This window comes from Monodelphis domestica, chromosome 1 (assembly GCF_027887165.1).
Source record: "Monodelphis domestica isolate mMonDom1 chromosome 1, mMonDom1.pri, whole genome shotgun sequence".
Taxonomy (NCBI): domain Eukaryota; kingdom Metazoa; phylum Chordata; class Mammalia; order Didelphimorphia; family Didelphidae; genus Monodelphis; species Monodelphis domestica.
In genome coordinates this window covers 409,982,639-409,997,877 of record NC_077227.1, presented here as the reverse complement: position 1 = coordinate 409,997,877, position 15,239 = coordinate 409,982,639, and the positions used below count along the sequence as shown (strand labels likewise).

At 37.7% G+C, this 15,239-nt stretch overlaps 1 protein-coding gene across 3 annotated transcripts in view; it reads left to right on the top strand.

Moving 5' to 3' along the window:
* Positions 1–15,239, top strand: part of TBC1D20 (TBC1 domain family member 20) — a 41,245-nt gene that overhangs the window by 9,643 nt on the left and 16,363 nt on the right. For all 3 annotated transcript variants that reach the window (XR_008915237.1, XM_007474490.3, XM_007474489.3), the window contains 2 exons: positions 2,009–2,191; positions 8,288–8,368. Coding sequence is in view for 2 of the 3 variants with exons in the window: in XM_007474490.3 (XP_007474552.1) it covers positions 2,009–2,191; positions 8,288–8,368 (264 nt within the window). In the remaining variant the exon portion in view is untranslated. The remainder of the gene's footprint in view (positions 1–2,008; positions 2,192–8,287; positions 8,369–15,239) is intronic.

The window sequence follows — 15,239 nt, the reverse complement described above, 5'->3', positions numbered from 1 at the left end:
TGGAGTCAATAGCAGAAGAGTGGTAAGGGCTAGGCAATGGGGGTCAAGTGGACTTGCCCAGGGTCACACAGCTGGGAAGTGTCTGAGGCCAGATTTGAACCCAGGACCTCCCATCTCTAGGCCTGGCTTTCAATCCACTGAACCACCCAGCTGCCCCTAGAACTTACTTTTTATATGACTTGCACCTCTTTAGTATAGGCCATCCCTGGTGGAAACACTTAAGGAGCTGCTTCTTTCCCCCTCTTCCCAGTGCTCGACATTTTTTGCATGCCTCACACCTCTGTCTAATGATCCAAAGCAAGCACTTTCTCCCTCAACTCTTTCTGGTAATCTGGGGGCTCACGGACAGCTTGAATTTGCCCTCTGGGCACTTGAACTGGCAAAAGATTCACCAACCCTGGTATAGGCTCTACAAGCAAACCAGCCCAGGAAAAAAACTAATAGTCATCTGAACTAGGAACTTGAATCACTTCTTAATCAGACATCTTAAGTAGTCAGGTGCTGGGCTGACAGAAGGAAGTAGGGCAATGCTTTCAAGGCTGTTGGGTTATCATGAAAAGTAGGACAAGGTGAGGAAGGAAGTTATCTGTGTCAAGGTCATCATTTTGCCTTTTGACATCATGACCTAACACCAAACCAGTTTGTGCCTTTGTTCATCATCTGCCAGAACTTTGGCACATGGTAAGTAGGTAGCCCTCATGCTAAAGCAGCTTTATCACATGAGCACTGTCATCAGTTCAGAGTAAACATAGAAACATTCTCTAGATACAAATTCAAGTCATTTTTCTTCTTAATACCACACAGTGAAACCAAACTGCTCACTTGTTTTGCTGATAAATAGGATCATAGAGCTATATAAGGAGCATTAGCAGCTATCTCCTCGTAACACTCCTTATTTTACACATGAGAAAAGAGAGGTCCAGGGAGATTAATGACTTGCTCACAGTCACATGGATAGGATTTAAACCCATGTCCTTTGACTTTGTCAGCATTCTTCCACTGTGCCATACTACTTCTATTCATGCCCTTCCCCCATCTAAAATAGCCTCCATTCTCCTTGCCTCTACACATTCTCCTTATTCCTCAGATTCCACATCATCTAGGGAGCCTTTCCAGATCAATCTAGTCCATAGTAGTACTCTTTCTCCCCTTTAAACACACAGCACTTATGTTGTCTACACCAGACTTATCAATTCATTCCTCTTAAACTAGAGGAAACCCCTTATTAGGGCTGGAAAATGTAAGACATTATAAATGCAAATAGAAAATGAAGACATTGTACTAGATGACCTGAAATTTCTTCCAGATTCATTGACTTATTGTGCTATTTTGTGCCATCTCTTGTTTTGTAGCTTTGCATTGTTTAATGTTGATGTCTTATCTGACATGTTCTGGCTTTTTGATCATGGGTAAATCACCTAATTTCTCACTGCCCAAGTCTCTATAAAATTTTAAGTTAAAGGGGATTTAGTTGCTACTTTAGTGGATCAGTAGAGGGAGTTTCCACACTGGGAATCCCACACCAATGATCTTAATACCACACAGTGAAACCAAACTGCTCACTTGTTTTGCTGATACCAGATATAACCTAGGTCAGGTTTTGGCATAACTTTTATATACCTTGGTAAAGGTTTGAAAATTATATAACCTTTCTGAAAATGTCAACTCCTTGTACAGGTTGTCTAAAAGAGGCTTTGAGGCCTTACTGTAACACAGTCATTATCAGAAAAAAAATGTATATGTTTATATATGCGTGCATAAATATTGTAGAGACCTATCTATGTGTATTTTAGACAAATACATACATGCACTTACCATGGAGAGTAACATTTTCTTACCTTAAAAATATACACATTTATGAGAAAACACATTCTCTCCCTCTCCCTTTCCCTTCTTTCCTCCCTCCCTCCATGCTATACTTTTTTAGATGGCTACCTACTTTTACTACTCCTGTACCAGCTTTTACCTTGGCTCAATTCATCAATACTTCTTTCTTTTCTTTCTGTAGGCTATGCCAAGAAGAAAAGGAAAGCTGCAGAGATTCACCAAGCTCTGAGCAGCGATCCTACTGATGTAGCTGCTCTTCGACGCATGGCAATTAGTGAAGGCGGGCTCCTGACAGATGATATCCGACGAGAAGTGTGGCCAAAACTTCTCAACGTCAACATACATGACCTCCCTCCTCCACCAGGTAGAGGGAAAGTAGATGTATTGTGGGGAATAATAGTCAAGAAATAGGGAAAGGGGAGGATAGTCTCAGAGGTTATATCTCTTGTTGACATTTAGAAGTAAATATTATCTGAAGATGAACTTGTGTTGGTGTCTGTGGAAAGAAGAGCTGCTGTAAGTATAATTGTTATCAGAATACTTTGCAGATGTTTGTTTTTATTTCATCTTCATTGAATCTCATTGTTAAGGGACCTTAGAAGGCATCCAATCCAGGAATTCCATGTGAACTGAAACGGCCTCCAGGAATTGATGCAGAGTGAAAGGATCAGAACTAGGAGAACACAGTGACGGATACATTGTGGTACAATCTAATGTAATGGACTTCTCTACTAGTGGCAATGCAATGATCCGGGATAATTCTGAGGGATCTATGAGAAAGAACACTATCCGCATCCAGAGAAAGAACTGTGGGAGTAGACACACAGAAGAAAAACAACTGCTTAATCACATGGGTCAATGGGGATGTGATTGAGGATGTAGATTCTAAATAATCACCCTAGTGCAAATATTAATAATATGGAACTGGGTCTTGATCAATGACACATGTAAAACCTAGTGGGATTGTGTATCAGCTATGGGAAAAGGTTGGGGGGAGGGGAGAGAAAGAACATGAATCTTGTAACCATGGGAAAATATTCTAAATTAATTAATTAAATAAAATTTTCGAAAAAAGAAGGCATCCAATCCAACCCTCCCAATAGTCATTCTTTCTTAACATCCTGGACATGTCATTCAGCTTGTGAACACTATCAGTGATGGGGAGTTCAGTGTTGTCATGAGGATGATGATTATCATTATCTCCTGGGCAGTCCACTCTATTTTTGGACAGATTTAATTGTTAGGAAGATTCTATATTTTGCAAAAGTCTACTTCCTGATAACTTCAACCCTAGTGCTTATATTTTTCTTTCATATGGGAAATATCTATTTTATTTTTAAATTTTATTTATTTAATTAATTTAGAATATTTTTCCAAGATATTCTATTCTAAGATACTAGAATAACTTTAGAATATCTTTCCCTCCCCCCTCCCATAGCCAATGAGCAATTCAACTGGGTTTTACATGTATCATTGTTCAAGACCCATTTCCATATTATTAATATTTGCACTAGGGTGATCATTTAAATTGACCATTGTGATCAAGCAGTTGTTTTTCTTCTGGGTTTCTACTCCCACAGTTCTTTCTCTAGATGTGGATAGTGTTCTTTCTCATAAGTCCCTCAGAATTTTCCTGGGTCATTCCATTGCTGCTAGTAGAGAAGTCCATTACATTCAGTTGTGCCACAGTGTATCAGTCTCTATGTAAAATGTTCTCCTGGTTCTGTTCCTTTCACTCTGCATCAATTACTGGAGGTCATTCCACCTAGTGCTTATATTAAATCCAAGCAGAATCATTCTACTCCCTTTCCAAAATGACAGCCCTTCAGATATTTGAAGAAAGCATCAGAGTGCCCTCTCTCCTTTTCCAAAAATGTTCTAGGATACAATTTGGTTTCTCTACTGTCTTATCAATAACATTCTTAAATATTTAAGTCCTAGAACTGAACACTGAGCTTCAAAAGTGATTTCATAAAGGACAGTGAGACCCTTACCTTATTTTGAACACTGATTTTTTAAAATGTAGCCTAATATTATAGTGTCCTTTTTCTTTTTTTAACCCATACCTTTTGTCTTAGAGTCAATACTTAATATTGGTTCTAAGGGAGAGGAACAGTAAGGTCTAGGAAATAGGGGTTAAGTGACTTGCCCAGGGTCACATTCCTAGGAGGTGACTGAGGTTAGATGTGAACCCAGGACTTCCCATATGCAGACCTGGCTTTTAATCCACTGAGCCACCTAGCTGCCCCTTATATTATCTTTCTTAAATAATCATAGCTAGCACATATATAGCACTTGTTGGTTTTCAAAGAGCTTTACAAATAGTATCTCATTTTGTTCTCATAATAACCCTGGGAGGTAGGTGCTATCAAATGAGATACTATTTGTAAAGTACTTGGGCTATTACTTGGCACATAGTAGGTGCTATATAAGCACTTAATCCTTTCTTCCTTTTATAGTTGAGACAACTGAAGTAGAGGTAAGGCAGCTTGCCTAAAAACTACTTAAGCAACTTCCATCCCCTCTAACTATCATCCTATGTCTCTTCTGCTCTTTGTGGCTAAACTCCTCAAAAAGACTTCAATGGGTATCTCAACTTTTTCTCCTCTCACTTTTCCAACTCTTAAAAATCCAGCTTCCAACCTTATCATTCCACCAAAACTGCTCTCTCCAAAGTTATTGATGATCTCTTCATTATCAGATCCAGCAGCCTTTTCTCAGTCCTTGTTCTCCTTCACCTCTCTGCAACTTTTGACAGTGTTGATCACAATTTCCTTCTTGAATACTCTTTCATCTCTGTATTTTCAGGACACTACTCTACCTATTTGACTGCTTCTTCTCTGTCTCCTTTGCTATATTCTCCTCACTCCCATGGACCTAATTACTGTGTCTGTACTGACAATTCTCAAATCTACTATTTTGCCCAACCTCTCTACTAACCTTCAATCTTGCATCTCCAAGTACCTTTCAGACATCTTGAACTGGATATCTAGTAAACATCTTAAACTAGACATATAAAACAGAACTCATTACCATTCCCTCTAAATCTTCCCTCTCTTCCCTTTCTCCTTCTTCCCCTATATTGTAGAGGACAATACTATCTCCCAGTTCCTCAGACTTGAAACCTACGAGTCATCCTTGATTCTTCATTCTCTCTCAAATTGTCCTCTCTCTAACCCCCCCACCCCCTCCAATCCAATCTGTTGCCAAGGCCTGTCAGTTTCACCTTTGTAACTAACATCTCTTAAATATACCCTCTTCTCTCCTCTGACACTATCATCACTGGTGCAAGCCCTCATCACTGTTTGTGAGTCTGCCTGCCTCAAGTTTCTCCTCACTAATCCATCCTCCATTCAGCCCCCAAAGTAATTTTCCTTAAGCCCAGGTCTGACAATGTCACTTTCTTATTTAGTAAATTCCATTGGTGCCCTATTGCCTCTAGAATCAAATATAGAATGTTCTATTTGGCATTGAAATTCTTTCATTGCCTCACCCCATCCTGCCTTTCCAGTCTTACTCCTTGCCACATATTCTTCAGTTCAGTGACCCTGACTTCCTGGCTGTTCCACAAAAGACATACTCCATCTTTCAACTGGTTATTTTCTCTGTCTGTCCCCTCTCCCTGGAATGCTCTCCCTCCTCAACTCCACCTACTAATTTCCCTGGCTTCCTTTCATTATGAACTAAAATTCCAATCTTTTAAAGGAATCTTTTCCTAACCTCTCTTAATTCTAGTGCCTTCCCTCTGCTTATTTCTTATTAATCCTGTGTAACTTGTTTTGATTTATTTGTTGTAATGTATCTTCCCATTGAATTATAAACTCCTTGAAGGCAAGGACTATTTTTGCCCCCTTTTGTATCTCTAGCACTTAGTACAGTGTCTGGCCCTTAGTGGGGTGTTTAATGAGTTTTTATGGATTCATTGATTGCCTGAAGGTCACATAGCTAATAAATGTCTGAATCTGAAATTGAATTCAAGTCTTCCTGAATCCAAATCCAGGGTTCTATCCATTGTACTACTTAGCTGCCAGAAATTGCTCAGGATATCACATCCTACCTGTACTCTTATAATAACCTTCTAATTTAATTAATTTAATCTCCTTACCTATAGTTTCTCCTCCATCTCTAATCTATTCACCATACAACTGCCAAATAGATATTCCTAAAACATAGACATGACCATTTCCCTTATACACATTCAAAAAATATTCAGTGCCTCCTTAGTCCAGTGTTGGTTCTTCTTTGCTAGACTGCTTTATTTTACTTTACTTATAGTCATATGTTTCTAACTCCCCTCTCAGTCTGACGTGGATTTGGTTTCCATCCAGGTCCATCCAGCCTACCAGTTCTATAATTTGACCTTTTTGATTAAGGTCAACTTTTGGCAATACCCCATCTCTCCCACTTATCCACCCAAAATTATCCATTAAGCTAGTCCAAGAAAGTAAAAAAGGTTATACACAAGAACTAGAAATCACTAGGGACTGTGGGGCAGGAACTGTCACACTTTTGTTCACAGTGCTTGGCATATAATAAATGCTTATTGATTAACTTTGCTAATTCCAAGTATTGGTAGAAAATATAGAAAATGTTATTATGGGAAGGAGTTGATAGGTTTTCTAGGCCAAATGCTAGTATAAGAACAAATCTTTTGCATATCATCTCTCCCTCTTTTCTTTCTTTCCTTGTTCTCTTCAATTCAACAACAGATCATTTAAAAAGCACTCATATATATGCAAGGCACTTTCTTGGACTCTAGGTAGTTTCAGTGAAAAAGATGACATAGGCCTGTATTTCTTCTAGTTAATTTGCTCTTATTCAAACCTCATAAACTGTTGAGTGCCAGTTATTTAGGATACATATCTGAAACAGAAACAAGTGGCATAATACAAAAGAAAATTGTATGGACCTCACCTCGTTATTGTAGCATAATTGGATTTAAAGCTAGAAGGAGGCTTTAAAAGTCATCTTATCCAGCTTCCTTCATTTAACTAAAGACCCAGAGAGGCTGAGTGACATGGCTAAAGCCTTTCTGGGTCTTTAGTTAAATGAAGGAAGCCGAACCAGAATTCAAACTGAGTTCTACTGATTTCAATGTTTTGGTTTTTTTTCCATCACCTCATAACTTCTTTCAGAAAGCCAATCAGCTCATATGGCATAGACATAAACACAGGTGATTTTCAGGCCACTAAACTGTTTCTAGGACCTTAGTTTTTCATTCTATAAATCTTGGCTTCTTCCTGTCCGGAGCTTTCAGTGTTTGTCTGTAGTGGAGATATTTCCTAATCAGTCAGATTCAGAATCCTTATACTTAACTGTCAGATCAGTTTGTGTATGGGTACTCATTGTAGTGAAAGAAGGATTCCTCTCTCTGTAGTTTTTTTTTTTAGTCCTTACTTTTCATCTTAGAATCAATACTAAATATTGGTTCCAAGGCAAAAAAATGGTAAGGACTAGACGATTGGAGTTAAATGACTTGCCCAGGGTCACATAGCTAAGCAGTGTCGGAGGCCAAATTTGAACCCAGGACCTCCTTTCTCTAGACCTCTCTATCCACTGAGTCACCTAGCTGCTCCCTCTCTTCAAAGATCTCTTGGTTTAGGTTTTATTTGGATATGCACAAGCATTGTAGATGGAAGGAAGACTGACTGCTGTCTTATTAAATTTATCAACAGAATATATGTATCTATTCTCCTTTGTCTAATCTTAGTGATAAAGTAAGAAAAAGTGTCCTTTCTTTAAAAATGTTTTTAATGTAACATCTATTTCTGTAATATTCAAAATACTTCCTAGGTTCTTTTGAAAAAAAATAACAACAACCCTTTAAAACCCAAGGCATAATGGGCAGATATGATTAATCCTGTGTACCCTTTACTGCTGGTACCTTTGATTTGATGGAAATGAATAGAGCCAGGTTTGAATGTTAGAGATGCATTGGTCTATAAAACTAGGAATTCTTCCAAAGATATTATGATCTGAGTTGAGTCCTATTTTGAAAAGCAAGTCAGTATATTTCTATCCCTACAGATAAGCCTTTAGTTCTATTCTAGATAGTTCACAAACAAAATGAATTGCCTCCTGAAGTAGCTCAATAGAGCTATTAAGACAAAAGCTCCATGACCACTTGTTAGAAGGGGTTGGACTAGATGATTTATGTTACAATTACACCAAGCACCTTCTATGTGCAAAGCATCATGCTTGGATGATACAAAGGTTAGATACAACATAATTCACCCCCAAAGTGTTTACCATCTAAAGGGATACAAGGCCAAGCCCAGATAGTTATGATAAACAAGTTTGCAACAAAGTGATCTGTGAAATTTGAGGCAACTAAGGGGCTCCAGGGAAGGCTCCATACACCAAAATAGAATTTGTGTTGGACTAATAATATAATAAAATATAATACAATAAAAATATAATAAAATAATGTTATGCATTATTGCTGTTCTTCTTCTCTCAGCGAAGGAGCTACGGGAAGATAGCAAGGACTACCAGCAAGTACTTCTAGATGTGAGACGCTCTTTACGGCGGTTCCCTCCTGGTGAGATATTGTCTTCTGACTTGCTCCCTAGTTCATTCTCTGTGTTCCCACTCTCTCCCTATGTTGCCGTGGCTTCCCATGTCAGTCATCTGAATTCACCTATGCATTCCCTGACTTTCTCTTTTCCTCCACACTCCCCGATCAGTTTTCTTGGGCTATTTGTGTCAGTGACAGCCACAACACTGGCATGAAGGGGACAACTGGGAAGCAAAAGTGCTTCATACCTGACATCTTTGACCCTCTATTTAATGTATCCATTAGTTAGTTGAAATTTGCTGAGTCATTTTATCCCTTGAATCACTGGCTTTCTGGCTCATGATGCACTAATAAAAGGATATTTTCTCTTCTCAAAGCTGTCAGAGGGTCTTAGTAGGGATCAAAGTCATAGTCAATTTACTTTAAGGAGTAAATCGGTTTGGATTTTGATCACTAATAAGTCCAGTTAATACCTTAAGTTGATTAGACTTGAATAATATCTAGTGTTTATATTGTGATCCTTGGGCATGCAGATACATTGGGAGGCCACTTCTTGTGATGGATAGCTTTCTGGCAAAGTCCTATCTACTCTTGTTTGTCTTCCACTGGATACTGGGATCTGGCTTCACAAGAGGATGCTCCAGGCTCAGAGGTTCGCTCAGATCAACCTCTTTGGTGGGCTTCTCAAAGAGAATTGAGTTCAACTGTTTGGCTCTTCTCAGTTCCTCTGTTCCTTCTCCAGAATTCTCTCTCCTTCCTGCCCTTCCCCTGCTTGAGTTGGTCTTCCAGTATGATGAATCTGCTTTCCTCTCTTACACTTATAGCTTACTATTTTAGTAGAATTTCACCTTTACATATAGTTCTATTTTTCCATATAGACCCTGTAGTCATCTTTATTTCCCTGGAGGAGTACAAAATAGTTTTATGAAAGAAGAAACTGAGCCATTATACTGTTTTTATCATCTTTATATTATTCTTCAAGGAATTGTATATCTTAAGTTCATGAGGCCAGGAAAATCTTCTGGTTTTACATAAATAACTGGTGACTATAAACCTACTGCTTTATTTATCTTTTGAAAGGGTTTCTTCCTGACTGTATTCTTTTTCTTACATTCACAGAGTATGTATCTCTATATAATAGATGTCTCTCTCTCTATATGTGTGTGTATATATACCATGGATCCCTTTCCTATTTTAGTTACCTGGTCTAGAACATATGAGAAAATTTCCCCTAAAAATCCTAGGCACTTTTTTCCCCTTTAACTTCAGTAATTCAGAGGTTTTTCATTTGAGTAGTCTTTGGATGTTTACGTTACCAACACAGATCACAACCCTTCTGTAATTTGGTCTTCAGGACTTCTCATAGCTTAGAAAATCAGTCCTGTGGTAAAAAAACTCTCTTCTAACTTGAATTAAATTGTCCTCATAAAAAAGACAGAGATTCCATCATTGAGCCTGTGCTTGAAACTTTTTTTAGCTTAGAAGGGTTTGCCAGAGTTTGTGCTCATGGTCATAATCTTTGAATGAAACCATCATCATTATGAAGGGTCACAATAGGATTTTAGAGGACTTTCTGTTCACAAAATCTATTCATCCTTTTTTCTGTTCTTTCACTTAAGCCAATGATTCTTAACCTGGGATTCATGAACTTGTTTTTAAGAAAAATATTTTGATAACAGCATTCTAATATAATTGGTTTACTTTTGGGTGAATTATATTTTAGGTCTTTAAAAACATTATATCAAGAAGGGGCTGTTGAGTTTCACCAGATTGCCAAAGGAGGGGGGGGTACATGATATAGAAAAAGTTAGAACCCTTGATTTAAACCATCATCAGTCTATGATATATATTGTCCCAGTGTCCCTAGACTCAGTTGCTATTCATATTTTGATAAATAATAATCTTGGATTTTATACTCTTTCAGGTCCTTTTTCTAGTTCTGAGTTTCCTTGATTCTCTGAATCTCATTTGCCCTGAGTTATTCAGAAAATGAGAACATCTTATTCATTAATTTTTAACTATCAATACATTAATATTTCCTTAGTTACTGATGTCATTTTAGTAAGTTTAGTTTATTTGCATTTTGTGCTTGTCTTCTAATGTGTCCTCAAACACATACCATTCTTTGTTGGGGTAGAAATAAACATGAGAGGGTGATGAGATTGTGGGCCTAAATTCTGTGCCCAGTTCTCTTCAGGCCCTGATTATCACTTGTCTTTTTACTTACTATACCTGTATTCTTTATCTGGCAATAAGACAGCAAAGGTGTTTATGGTCTAAGAGTTTGAAGTTCACGTGGGTCATGCTTCCTGAATTAAGAAAAAAAGGGATCATGAAACCAAACCAGTCTATTGGCATAGCTGGCTGTTGTGTCATATGACATAGATGGCTGCCTCATCCCCCATCATACCCTTTCTTCCACTGGTGGATTATCATTTGATAAGTACGTGATACAGTAGCAAAGCAAAAGACTCATGCATCCAAGAGTACTTCAGGATATTACTGGCAATGTGTTGGAATATTAGTTTTCCATAAGCTTTCCCAACACTAAAATCTCCCAAAATGGGGTGGGGGGGAGGGGAGATTATGTGCTAGATATTAAGTATGTAGTTTAAACTACAAGATAAGACACCTGTTATACAAAGATAATAGTTTCAAAGACCATAAATTCATAGAGCTCAACATCCCTCTCACCCACCCAGCCTGGTAGGTGCAAATAGTGCAAATACTGTTGCAGGCTTCTGCTTCAGGTTCTGGTTGTGGGGGGAATCTATTTGGTTCCCCATGTCAGTGACTTAGCATGATCCTCAACTAAAATAATTGGGTACCATTGAATGAAAGAACTGGGTATTACAGAACTGCAGGTTAGCAGGGACATAGCCTTCGCCTCTGGAATTTATCCTGAGGCTGGGCCTTCTGTATTTCCAACTCATAGAAGGTCGGAACTGTCAGTCTTAGCTAAACTCTGCAGCTGAAGAAGGGGGACAGCTTGAAGAGTTTCTAGGGAAACTAGAACCAATGATTGAGAATATGAGAGACTGGAAAAAAAAACAAAAGGCCAAATGAGAAATATAAGTAAATCTGCTTCTAACTTAGAAGCAGATAAACCAGCAGAGAAGCTCATACAGAAAGAGGATTAAATAAAGACTGATACTATCAATAAGTATTATAAAGTGAAAAATAATAAAACAGAATTCTTTGATCAAAAAGAAAGGTTTGTAGACTCAACAGAGATCAATGAAACAATAGCAAGAAACTTCAGAATTGTTCAAAAGAGAAATACAATTATTAGAAAAGATGAGAAATTAAATTATTAAAATAGGTTGTAAAGGGAAAGAAATAGCAGAGTATAGAACTTAAAAGACATGATGTTCATTTGCTTTGGAACCAAAAAAAGTAAAGGAGTGAAATAAAATCAGAAGAGGTGCATAACATAATAATGCTAGACTGCATGAATTCTCTACAAGTCAAAGAATCTAACCTTGAAGACAGGACACGCAGATATAACTTAAGAATCAAAGGACCCTCATGTGTCTTCAACTACTTTTTGTACTGGTTTTTATTTCCTTTCTTTTAAATCAATACTTTCTCCATGCAATTAGTTTGTTATACAACATGGCAAATCAGAAAACCTGAATAATATACTATAGGAAAAAATACAGGAGAAACTGCCCAGAACTTTTGAATAAAGACAACAAAGCACTAAACTAACAAATCCACAGATTGCTTCTAGGATGAAAACTTAACACTTCACACTTTAAGGCAAATCATGTTTATTTGTTTACTTTTTAAACATTATTTTATTTGGTCATTTTCATATATTCTTCATTGGAAACAGAGATCATTTTCTTTTCCTTCCCCCCTCCCGCCACCGCTCTCCTAGCCGACGCGAGATTCAATTGGGTATCACATGTGTCCTTGCTCCAAACCCATTTCCTTGTTGTTGGTATTTGCATTAAGATGCTCATTTAGTCCCTCCTCAATCATATCCCCTCCACCCCTGTAGTCAAGCAGTTACCTTTCCTCAGTGTTTTTACTCTCACAGTTTGTCCTCTGCTTGAGGATAGTGTTTTTTCTCCTAGATCCCTGCAGATTTTTAGGGACATTGCATTGCCATTAATGGAGAAGTCCATTACATTTGATTGTACCACACTATATCAGTCTCTGTGTACAATGTTCTCCTGGTTCTGCTCCTTTCACTCTGCATCACTTCCTGGAGGTTGTTCCAGTCTCCATGGAATTCCTCCACTTTATTATTCCTTTGAGCACAATAGTATTCCATCACCAACATATACCACAGTTTGTTCAGCCATTCCCCAATTGAAGGGCATCCCCTGATTTTCCAACTTTTTTGCCACCACAAAGAGCGCAGCTATGAATATTCTTGTACAGGTCTTTTTCCTTATTATCTCTTTGGGGTACAAATGCTATGGCTGGATCAAAGGGCAGACAGTCTTTTATCGCCCTTTGGGCATAGTTCCAAATTGCACTCCAGAATGGTTGGATCAATTCACAACTCCACCAGCAATGAATTAGTGTCCCCACTTTGCTACATCCCCTCCAGCATTCATTACTTTCCTTTGCTGTCATGTTGGCCAATCTGCTAGGTGTGAGGTGATACCTCAGTGTTGTTTTGATTTGCATCTCTGATTATAAGAGATTTAGAGCACTTTTTCATGTGCTTATTAATAGTTTTGATTTCTTTAACTGAAAACTGCCTATTCATGTCCCTTGCCCATTCTTCAATTGGAGAATGGCTTAATTTTTTTTGTACAACTGGTTTAATTCTTTATAAATTTGAGTAATTAGACCTTTGTCAGAGGTTTTTGTTATGAAGATTGTTTCCCAATCTGTTGTTTCCCTTCTAATTTTAGTTACATTGGTTTTGTTTATAAGAAACCTTTTTAATTTGATGTAGTCAAAATTGTTATTTTACATTTTGTGACTCTTTCTAAGTCTTGCTTGGTTTTAAAATCTTTCCCTTCCCAAAGGTCTGACATGTATATTATTCTGTGTTCACCTAATTTACTTAGTTTCCTTCTTTATATTCAAGTCATTCACCCATTCTGAGTTTATCTTGGTGTAGGGTGTGAGGTGTTGATCCAAACCTAATCTCTCCCACACTGTCTTCCAATTTTCCCAGCAGTTTTTATCAAATAGTGGATTTTTGTCCCAAAATCTGGGGTCTTTGGGTTTGTCATAGACTATCTTGCTGAGGTCATTTACCTCAAGTCTATTCCACTGAACCTCCTTTCTGTCTCTTAGTACCAAATTGTTTTGATGACCACTGCTTTGTAATATAGTTTGAGATCTGGGACTGTAAGGCCACCTTCATTTGCATTTTTTCATTATTTCCCTGGATATCCTTGCAAATCATGTTTAAAATCCAATAACAATAAATTTTGTAAGCTTCCTGGAGAGAGACCTTCACATGTGAAGGAACACCATGTTTGAATAACTCAGGATTATTCCTCCATCGTGCGACAATGGAAAAGTGAATGCAGTACTACATTCTGAAAGTAAAGGAATTCAGTCTACTGCCCATAATTATCCATCTATAAAGTTCTGAATAATCAGTGGAAAAAAGATAAAAAGATAAACTTTGACCTTTAAAAGGCAGCTGAGGCGCTGCTGAAGAGGAAAAAAGGGCAGCAAAATATTAGCAATAGAAACCCAACAAAGGTAAATAAATACAGTCATCTAGAAAAGACTAATAAAAATCAGTTGTCTCGTTCTTTTTTTTTTTTTAAATCCTTACCTTCCATCTTGGAGTCAATATTGTGTATTGGCTCCAAGGCAGAAGAGTGGTAAGGGCTAGGCAATGGGGGTCAAGTGACTTGCCCAGGGTCACACAGCTGGGAAGTGTCTGAGGCCAGATTTGAACCTAGGACCTCCCGTCTCTAGGGCTAGCTCTCAATCCACTGAGCTACCCAGCTGCCCCCTTGTTGTCTCATTCTTAAAGGCTATTGGTTAAAGAAAAGAAAAATGTTGAACTGAAAGATAAAGAGGGATCCTCAAGGAAGAAAAAGGAAGCAAAGGGCTAGAAATATAAAAAATCAGAGGATAGGAAGGAGGAAGAATTGAATTAATACTCCCTAGACTCCTTTGTTGCCTGCCTACAAGTGAATCTGTCCTCTGTAAAGAGATAACAGTGAAAAGTTTCATCAGTAGGAAACAGAAGGCATTAGAAAAGAGGAAAATGGGAGGAGAACCTTATATACAAAGTTCTTGTATTTAAATGTTGTGAAACACCATTATAATAGGACTTAGAAGAGGGTCTTGTCCCAGAAAGTGAAAAGAAAAGAGTACCACTAAAAATTATTCCCAGGAAGGGAAAGTGAGAGGAAGAAAGAAGGAAAAGAAGAAAGGAAGCATTAATTTATTATGTTTATTATGTGCCAGCACTGTGCTAAGTGCTTTAAAAATATCTCATTCAACCCTTCAAAGAAATTGGGAGGCAATTCACTATTATTGTCCCCATTTTACAATGACAAAAATGGAATAGAAGAGGGAGTTTAAAGTTGATAATTCAGAACTCTCTACATTGAATAAGGAAATAAAGAAGTGTGAGTGTGTTGGATGAGGCATAAGATGGAATTTAGAATAAATTTAGAAATAAGGAGGACAAAGTAAAGGAAAACTTATTGGAAAGAAGATCAACAAAAGAATGTTTACTTTATAAAATAAAAAGTTGGAGAGTAGAAAGGGAAAATTTCTGGCCACAAGCTTAACCAAGTGGGAGAAGAGAAAATTCAAAAGAGATGCAAGGGAATAAAAAAGATGTTACAATTTAAGTAAATTCAGAGTGTTTGCTATAGGACAGGTGAACAAGAGTCCCCTCTTGTTCCCAAGGATAGCCTTGGGAATAGACTAGCAGCAAAGTGTATCACAAAAA